At 50.1% G+C, this 10089-nt stretch overlaps 1 protein-coding gene across 2 annotated transcripts in view; it reads right to left on the bottom strand.

Annotated features, from left to right (window-relative positions):
* Positions 1-153: 153 nt before the first annotated feature.
* The window catches only part of TRAP1 (TNF receptor associated protein 1), a 53660-nt gene continuing 43724 nt past the window's right edge, over positions 154-10089 (bottom strand). The window contains exons 12-18 of one of the 2 annotated variants that reach the window (XM_082644711.1): positions 8907-9054; positions 6205-6390; positions 5600-5738; positions 5112-5197; positions 3657-3802; positions 550-622; positions 154-356 (exon numbers count right to left, since the gene is read on the bottom strand). In XM_082644711.1, the coding sequence (XP_082500837.1) occupies positions 255-356; positions 550-622; positions 3657-3802; positions 5112-5197; positions 5600-5738; positions 6205-6390; positions 8907-9054 (880 nt within the window). In that variant the 3' untranslated portion in view covers positions 154-254. Of the gene's footprint in view, positions 357-549; positions 623-3656; positions 3803-5111; positions 5198-5568; positions 5739-6204; positions 6391-8906; positions 9055-10089 lie in introns of both variants that reach the window. The other variant, XM_082644710.1, reaches the window with a different exon arrangement.

The following is a 10089-nucleotide window of genomic DNA, read 5'->3' as shown; positions in this document are numbered from 1 at the left end:
CATTGTAAGCCTGGAGGTAGTGTCACCAGAGCACCCCACCTTCTCAGTCTGGACAAAAAGTCTAAGAAATACATTTTAAGTAAATAAAAAGCAGGTGCTCTTATCGGCAGCATCCAGTCCTTCCTGTGTCATCGTCCCCATCCCCCCCTTCCCTCCCGGCCATGACTGGTCTCAGGCTGCCTTGTCCCACGGTTCCATCTGTCCCCTCTCCTGCAGCCCTAACACTGCAGGAGGACCTGGGGCTTTCACAGCTGTCAGTGTCGGTCCAGGGCCTTGATGAGTAGGTGGTTCAGGCGGCTGACCATGGGTCGGAGGTCGTCGACAAGCCCCGCTGTGACCATGGCATTCTCGTAGATCTGAAAGGCAAGGCAGCATCTCGTTAGTGGGAGGGTGAGCAAGGCCTGATCCCAACCCAGGGACCTCAAAGAGAGAAGAAAGGAAGAGCGCTGTTCTGTTTAAAACAGGGTTTTAGAGAAAACCTCAAAGGAAGAGGCAGCCTCCTGAAGCTGACAGCCCAGTTTACTCTTCGCATTCCTCCAGGAGACTCACCTGATCCACCAGCAGCTGGGCCAGGTCAGGCTCGCTCTCTCTCAGCTGACTGAGCTTCTTGATGAGTGTGTGCCTGAACACAGAAACCACCAGAAGTTACTAGCTCAGGGCTGGGGGTGCACACACAGCCTGACAGCCTCTAACTTTGTGTTCAGTGACTTTTCTGAAATGTTGGGGTTATCAGGACATGCAAAAAAGGGTAATAGAAAGGTCCAGTATAAAAAATAAAGCACATAAAAAATTTAAGAATGATCAATTATAGATTATATACCCAGAAAACCCAGCAAAAATTTTGATACTAAATTGATATAAATGAAACACTCCTAAGGTAAAGAAAGATGAGTTTAATATATGAAAAGACATGTTCTTGGATAAGTGGACCATAAATAGAAGTGAAACTTTCCTTAATTTAATCCATGTTTAATAGGATTCCTTTAATCTAAAACTAGTATAAAATGTATAAAGAAAAGTAAACATGGAAGAGCAGTTAGAGGAGGAAGTCCCAGTTAAAACATAAAGCTCCAGTAATTAAACAGTTCTGGAAAATGAAATTAAACAGTTCTGGAAAATGAAAAGGTAACAACAGCTCAGTGCAACAAAGTGGACAATATATAAATGGCCCAATTCATATAGGAATTCCGTTAGTACCTCATAAAGACAGGATAACTGGGCCGCACCCAGGAAACAAGTTGGATTCCTACGTGATTCCTTGGACCAAAATAATTTCCAAAGGGATCAAAGATTAAATATAAAAATTAAAAGCAAAAAAGTATAATACTAGGAGAAAACAGGGAAGAAGTATTTTATAATCTCGGAAGGGGAAAGCCTTTTAAACAAAATACGAAGTCAGAAAGAAAAGAATAACTGACTACAAAAAAACCTTTTCTGCACAGGAAAAAATACAATGGGAAACACATCAAAATTATAAGGTATAATTTTAAGAGAATGGCAAAAATTGGTAAGTTTGATAAAACTGAAGGCACTGGGGAAAGGTTCAGAGGACTGCAGGAGGGTCTTTGGTCCCTGTCTGAGACGAGATGATTCCCTCCCCTCACAGCGCTGTTAAGAGTATCAAACACTTTACAAAGCAAGGTGAGTACACTGCACAGCAAGTGTACCAGAGGAGGCCCCGCACAGCGTCTCCGAAGATACGTGAGGAAACTGGGGATGGGCTGGGGGGGGTTTCACCATGAACTCCCTTAGTTCTTTCGAATTCTCAACCGTATGAACTTATTAACAAATTTTAAAGCAAATCTGTAAAATAAAGAGTCTTTTGGCAACAGAAACGAGCACTCTGCACAGCTATCTTACAAAACTGCTTTTGTGTCAGAAATAGTTAAGGCAACGGGGTGTCCAGTCAGCGTTCATCTCTGTTGGGGACTCACAGCTGGGAACTGTGTGCCCATTACATAGGCCTGCACCCATTATGCCAACCTGCCAACCAGGACAGCTCCTTTGAGAGGCGTCCAACGCTCTTTGTGGCCAGCCATGAGCCAATTCAGATCTTTCACCCGGTAATTGTGTCACTAGTATTTTGGCTCAGAAACTGGAAAAGGCACTTCCCCCTACTCCCCAGTAGTTTTAGGTAAATTAATGGTTCTAAAGCAACATGGAAAAATATTTATAGATGATGAATAAAAAAATTGGACACGTACTATATAAAAAAACCAAAACCCACAATAAGACAAAAGTCCAAAAGAAAACATACCAAATAGGGTACAGTGACTGTGGTGGGGGTGAGACTATGGACTTTTCTAGCGTTTTTGGTAACTTGTTTAGGTAACTTCATGTAAAAAATTACTGCTATATACAAAGTCAATTTCCAAAAAAGAAACTGTCTCCATATACAACAGTTAGAAAATGAAATTTCAAAATATCCAATAAAAAAGACACATCAAATAACTATAAAAAATGTACAAACTCTAAAGAAAACATAAGTTTCCAAGAGATACTTATCTGAGAAGGCAGCAGTTAATGGTGTGGGCAACAGGGTGTTCACGTGGAATAAGATGAAACTAGAACCCCCCTTAGCCCCCAATCCCAGACAGGCCAGTTAGAGATGGGCTCAACCAACATGAAAGGCCAGAACTATACAGCTTTTAGAAGGACATGCAGGAGAAGAAACTCATGTCTAGAACAGATGCTTTTTGGGGTCTTAAGAAATCTCTAACAATGTATATACATTTGATTACATTAAAATTAAGAACCTCTCTTCAAAAGACACCTTTAGACAGGTGAAAAGACAGAGTGAGAAAAGATATTTGCAACTGATAAAGTATATAAAGAACTACCAATCGATTTTTTTTTTAAAGCCCAACGGAAAAAAGAACAGTAGCCTTCTACCTTGCAGGGACCGGGGTTCCCATGCTCTGCCCTCTGGAAGCAGTGGGCCTTACTCAGCCCAGCTCCTCAGGATAAGGTGCTTTCATGCCTGGGCACACATCCCGGAGAAACACATGTGCAGCACCAGACGGGGGACAAGAATGTTCAGAGCAATGTGTTCCCAACAGCCTCCAAATGGAAACTACCCAAATGTCTATCAAAATAGAATAAATAATTGTGCTGAGTAGATTCATACCCTGTGATTCAGCTGCGAACAAGAACAAACTATAGTCACCCCCACAGATGAATGCATCTGATCACACGCCGAGGGAAGAAAGTAAGGCTTCAAAGGGAACCCGTGCACAGGGGTCCATTCACGTGAAGTTCAGAAACAAGCAGAACTGAGCTTGTGTGTAATGACGCACAAGTAGCCGAAAAACCATAAAGCACAGTGAGGAAGTGACTGACGCAGAAGTCAGGACTGTGGTTCTCCCTGGAGAGCAGGACAGAATTCACGTGGGAGGAAAATAGGAGCGTCTGGGCACCGGCAAGGTTCAGTTTTTTTAAACGTCACATAGGTATAGTTTAATACAGTTCAATTACACGGGTGTTTATAAACATTTATCAAACTGTCCAAAAGCTTTATGCACTTTTTATGTGTTAAATAAAAGAACACCCACTCACATACAATTTTAAAAGATTACCTGGCAGGTCAGAAATGAGCATGCCCATCCCCTGGGCATCAAGGGCCCTGGGCCCAAGAGGCCTGGAGCCGGCAGCCTTACCTGGGGTTGATCTCCAGCGTGGGCTGCAGCAGCTGAGCACGCTCCTCCTGGGTCTTGGCCAGCTGCTGCATGCGTAGGAAGTGCCGGGCGGCCCCCATCTCCAGCACCGTGATCATAGCAGGGTGGGTGTCCAGCCGAAGAGTCACCTGCAAGCAAAGCCGGGGGTGACGGGGGCCCTGGCAGGGTCTTGACCAGGTATAAAGCTTCCCCAAATGACAAGACAGGAGAACGCAGGTCTCCAGGGACGTACCCTCAACCAGCAGTGCTCCTCCCTCCTTACCTCCCAATCACCTGCTAATGAATCGTACCCTGCTTGGGAACTCCCTCCTCTTCTACACCCCAAAGCTACCAATTTCTAACCTATCAGTTACCATCCAAGGTCCATCTTGCCTGGTGTTATCTGCACTTCTCTGCTTCACAGGGTCCACTTCCAAGTCCTACAGCAAACTGTCTTAAGATCCACCAGGACTGGCCACCCCATTTCCCCTGGCCCAGCATCTCTTCCTCAATCTTGTGTCCATCTTTCCTGCAGACGGTGCTCTCACCCACCCCCTCCCTGTGGCTCCCTCTGGCCTTTATTTCATCAAACACACCTTTTCTCACCGAGCCCCACAGGCTTTAGGCCTCCTGACTTAGGCCAGAGACTCTCCTGGGCCCATGGCCGCCCCCTTCCAGGCAGCACAGTAAGGATCCAGCTCCACGACTTACTGACCTGCGGAAGCGCTCTGCCTGTTTCCCTCATGGGATACAGATGAGAATTCTACCTACCTCCTAAGCCATCTTAAAAGAGTCGCCGCTGTAAAGCATGGACACAGTATGTGTGTTACATAAAGAAACCCCAGCCACACGCCTTGCTCCCTGCCAGGAAGCCCTCGCCTCCCTCAGAGACCCACTGCTACCTCCCGTGGAGCCCTCAGGTCTGCCCTCGGCTCTCAGCCTTCCCTACCCTGCACACCTGCCTGTCCCTTTGGGGCCCCTCCTGAACATGTCCCTCAGCCAGTGACACCTGTTCCCTGGTGACTGTCTTTTCTCTTGCAGCTAGCTCAGAGCTGGATCAGTGGGTTCCTAGCTCATTAAAGCCTACCCAGAACCCCCACTGAGAACCCAAGCTGGACCGTATGCCCTTGTGTCCTCAGCCACTGCAGCTCCTCTAGGCCTGGACGAGGATGGCCCTGGGGAGGCCAACTGGGGACACCTCTTCTCTGCTTCTGCCTGCCCACCAGGCCCTCAGCTGCTCACCTTCCACTTTCTTGGTTCCAACTGCTCTACAAAGTGGAGGCGAAGCCAAGCTTGCCCGCCCCGCCTCAGCAACTCCCCAGGCACATGTGGCTACATGTGCTGCTCACGAGCGCACACATGCAGGAGCGGCAGCAACCAGAGCCAGCAGGCTGGCCAGCTGTGCAGTCACCAAGGGCCATGGTAGCTGGGTGGTGGCCCGACTTTGGGAGGCCTCACCTTCACATTGGTGACACGGGACCCTAGCGCGTTTCTCATCCAGGCCATCAGGTCCTCTGTCTCCTTCTCTGACAGACGGTCGCCAGCTACAGGAGAGCAGAAGGGTGAACTCAGAGGCCATCTCCACAACTCCCTCCCCATAGGCTCCCATCAGCAGGCTCCCACCACCCTGCCAGCCACTGGCACAATGACAGAAGCTACCAAAACACTCATCTAAAATTAAGCAGATAAATTTGGACCCCATAAAGGATACTTTTGATTGCCTGAGGCCCACATAATTTTGTTAGGGCTTTAAAATGTCTGATTCTCTTAAGCTTTATCAATTTTAGGGCGGCAAGCTGTGAAAAGAAAACCCCATATAGGCCCACTGTTGCAGAACGGAAGAGGCCGTGTAGCAAACAGTGCCAGCTCCCTGGGCCTGCCTGGCCTCACCTGCACCCCAGGCCACCATCCACACCTGTGCCCAGAGAGAAGGGAAGCAAGCCGACCTGGGGAGCCATCCTCAAACTTCTCCTCCTTGTAGTGGTCAACAACGATGTCCGTTTCCACAGACATCAGCTTCTTCTTGTCAAACTCACGAAGGTGGAGCAAGGTCAGCTCATCGAACTGCTCGTAGCAGAAGAGAACCTGTGAGGACCCGAAATGGCTTCCATCAGGCCCAGGGAACCCTCTGCCAGTGACAGGAGAGGGACACGGAGCAGGGGCTGGGGCTGCGGGCTGGGCCCAGCATCTGAGGGCCATGCAGGGGGTGCTGGGGTTCCTGGGCCTTGCGGACGCAGTGGTTTACAGACGGCTCTCAGGGAGGCTCTGGCTATTATCTTAGAAGCAGTGATGCTATTTATAGAGAAATCCCTGTGTCACCTCCTATAAAGACCCAAACTAGAAGGCAGGCTTGGGCCCGGCCTCTGTGACCCTGGATGCTGACTCTCACTGCTCAGCTCTCCCAAATCGTGGGCACATTCAGCCATTCCCCAGTGAGCATGGGGACCCTCCTTCAGTGCTCAGACCCCCTCGCCCTCTGACCTGGCCCCCAGGGAAGGACAAGTGCAGGGAGGCCCGGTCGGGGCCAAGGCCTGCCCCTCAGCTCACCCACCTCGGTGTTTTTCCACTTCATGGCCTCATAGTAGGGTGAGTGCTCCGCCAGGTGCCGGTTGGGGGCACACAGGTAGTAGATGCTGCGGGTGCCGGCCTGCATGCGGCTGGCGTAGTCTGGGAGGCTGGTCAGCTGCCCGGCGGGCAGTGCCGACGACTCGTACCGCAGCAGCTTTGCGATATCCTCCTGTAGACAGACAGAGGCCAGGTCACTGCTCATTCCAGGTCCTGGCTCTGAAAGCCTCCCGACAGCGGGGCACAGACTTCGGGAGCCTTCAGCTAAGGGAGGTAAGGCTCTGGCTGGCCTCACACCCGCCTGGTGACCATGTCCTGCAGCCAAGGCAGCTCCATTGGGAGCCTGGCCCAGGGATGGCGCCCTGGGCTTGCTCGGGCCCTGGGGAGCTCTGGGGGACCCCAGTGCTGTCCATTGGGCCCCATGTCAGAAGTTCAGGGGACCTCGGAGAGCACATTCCACCACAGGTGGCCCAGGGCCTTGCTGAGAGGGCCTTTCCAGGTGAGCTGCACAAACGGTCCCAGGAGTGGCTAGGCCCTGTCCGTGGCAGAGCCCACTCTGGACCCAGCATCCTCCCTCTGTCTCGAGTCACAGACCCTGTCTCTCGCCAAGCAGGGGACACGGGTGTGAAGTCCACACTTCCCAGCCCTCCTCACAGCCAGGGGATGAGTCCTGGCCCAGGGGGGTACAAGCCAAAGTGGGGTGTGTGACTCGGAGACCAGGCCCTGAAAGGAGGGGCTTGTCCATCTGCTCCTGTCGGCTGAGATGTGTGTGTGACTGCTGGTGGCATCTAGACTCCATGAGGGAGTCGCCTGTAAGGACAGAAGCAGCAACAGGCTGGGGCCCAGCTCCCTGACACACCAGCCTGGACGTGACCTGACAGTAAACTGCCTCGTCTATGCCACCAACTCATCTCCAACAACCCACGGTGCCCAGAGGGGAGGTCCAGATGAGAGAGTGATGTGGTGGGGATGAAAGGGGGACGAACAGGCAAAACCAGGGATCTGGGAGCCCATCCAGCGAGCCAGGCTCTAGGTTCATAGGTTAAGCTCATGCTCTTGTGCATGTTATGGATCCTCATTAACTGAGTCAGGGGCTTCCCTGGTGGTGCAGTGGTTAAGAATCCGCCTGCCAATGCAGGGGACACGGGTTCGAGCCCTGGTCTGGGAAGATCCCATGCGCCGCAGAGCAACTAAGCCCGTGTGCCACAACTACTTAAGCCCATGTGCCTAGAGCCCGTGACCTGCAACGAGAAGCCACCACAACGAGAAGCCCATGCACCACAACAAAGAGTAGCTCCCGCTTGCCACAACTAGAGAAAAGCCCGCGTGCAGTAACGAAGACCCAACTCAGCCAAAAATTAAATTTATTTATTTATTTATTTATTAAAAAAAAAAAAACCCCGAGTCAGTCAGTGTTTATAAAGCACTTAGAGGGCTTCCCTGGTGGCGCAGCGGTTGACAGTCTGCCTGCTAATGCAGGGGACACGGGTTCGAGCCCTGGTCTGGGAAGATCCCACATGCCGCAGAGCAACTAGGCCCGTGAGCCACAACTACTGAGCCTGCGCGTCTGGAGCCTGTGCTCTGCAACAAGAGAGGCCACGACAGTGAGAGGCCCGCGCACCGCGATGAAGAGTGGACCCCGCTTGCCACAACTGCAGAAAGCCCTCGCACAGAAACGAAGACCCAACACAGCCAAAAATAAAATAAATAAATAAATAAAAATTAAAAAAGAAGGCTCAACATTTAAAAAAATAATAAAAAATTAAAAAAATAAAGCACTTAGAAAAGCCTCTGGCACCACCTGGGTCCCGCTACCTACAAACATGGAGAGGAATGAGTGGAGAGTCTGAGCAGGCAGCACCTGGAGCCACTGGAGTCCTTGTGCCAACAACCGGGGTTAGGAGGGCCCGGGCCTGGGGGGAGCAGGCTGGTAGCCTCAGCGCCTAGCCCCCATCCCACCCTCCCTCACGGCCTGCAGAACGAACCCTGGGACCCCAGACGGTTGGTCACCCTCCTTCCCTGCTGCTGTTCTGGAGCAAAAGATGAAACACCGGCGCTAGGAGTGACTAATGGGGACAGGTGTCTTTTGGGAGTGATGGAAATGTTCCAGAACCAGGTGGTGGTGGACATACAACCTGTGAAGGTACTAAATGAACTGTTCACTTTAAGAGAGTGAATTTTATTGTACGGAACTGTATCACAACTTAAAAATGGCCAATAAATGTTTATGGAACAATCTCATCATTTTTAAGTAATTGTGCAATTAACTGACTCCTGGCCCCAGTGGTACAGTGTTGATGGATTTCTACGGATCACATGATGAACTGCCCTGACTACACACACCTCACCTGCCCTCCCCACCCAGTGAACCAGGCACACCTCTCCTGTCCTGACTTCTGTGACTTCCCCAAGCCCCCCAGGCACTTGGGGGAAGAGACACTAAATGCCCACTCCCCTCCACTGAGGGGACTGGAGGAGCTGGACATGTGCTCAAGTGCACGCCAGGCCTGCTTGGACCACCCGGGGAGTCCAAAGGCCAAAGGCTGCACTTCCTGACCCCTGGGAGCAGTGACTGGGGTGCCTGGCTATGCCATCATCACGTCCTGGGAAGCTCAGGTTTCTGATCTCCAGCAGCTTCCTCCACAGCCCAAGGCAGCCCAGAGAAAGGCCCAGAAACCCAGACCCTACCTTGACCTCCTGCTCAGCCGTGGTCACAATGCCCTCCCTCATGAACAAGCCGTAATCTTCAAAAAACTTGGCATATTTCTCAGCATCTTTTTTACTCTGGTCAATGAAGAATTTTATCAGCCTCTGCTGTAGAATGCCCTGGAGTTTCCTATGAACAGAAAAGCATTTATTACAAAAGAGCAACTTTCATGAAATACAAACAGCCAGAAGGATATGAAAACATGTTCAATCCCACTAATAATTAGAGAAGTGAAGACAACATACCAGAAAGTTACCCTTGGCCAACACCAGTTAAGGAGACACGCGCCCCCTAGAGTCAGGGATGCTAGCTGACACACACACCACGCCCAACCTTGTGGAGAGTGACAAACTATGGTTCTGAGATTACTCCTTCATGAGTCACCAAGATTTATGGACCAGGAATTTCACTGTAGCACATAAAATAGAAAACAATTATGGGACTTTGCTGGTGGTGCAGTGGTTAAGAATCCGCCTGCCAATGCAGGGGACACGGGTCCGAGCCCTGGTCCGGGAAGATCCCACGTGCTGTGGAGCAAATAAGCCCGTGCGCCACAACTACTGAGCCTGTGCTCTAGAGCCCGCAAGCCACGACTACTGAGCCCACATGCCACAACTACTGAAGCCCACATGCCCAGAGCCTGGGCTCTGCAACAAGAGAAGCCACCGCAACGAGAAGCCCGTGCACCGCAACTAAGAGTAGTCCCCAGTCACCACAACTAGAGAAAGCCCACGCACGGCCAAAAATAAATAAATAACCTCTGAAGCAAGTTTAATTACAGAAAAGAAAAAAAGAAAACAATTATGAACAAGCTCAGTGTTCAACTGCAGAGAACAGGTTGAAATGAATGATGGAAAGCTACACGGCCATTAAAGATCAACATCCTCTAATGATATGATCCTTAATAACATGAGAAAGTGCCTGGGTTGAAAGAAAAACCAGACAAATCCCAGTATGGATAAATTACAGGGTACATATAGTATATAAGTACGCAAAGACTATACATACTGCTTGCTGTGCATGATAGTTTTCATAATTAGGATCAATGCTGTATAAACAATGCATGCACTTTAACTTGGGTTTATACTGGATATACGATATGTGCACTACAGTTTTGTAAAATTGGGATCTTCTGTATCAGGGTGTTTACCAGAGCACTACATA

Source organism: Mesoplodon mirus (assembly GCF_964341445.2).
Source record: "Mesoplodon mirus genome assembly, chromosome: 15".
Taxonomy (NCBI): domain Eukaryota; kingdom Metazoa; phylum Chordata; class Mammalia; order Artiodactyla; family Ziphiidae; genus Mesoplodon; species Mesoplodon mirus.
This window is presented reverse-complemented; position numbering and strand designations above follow the sequence as displayed.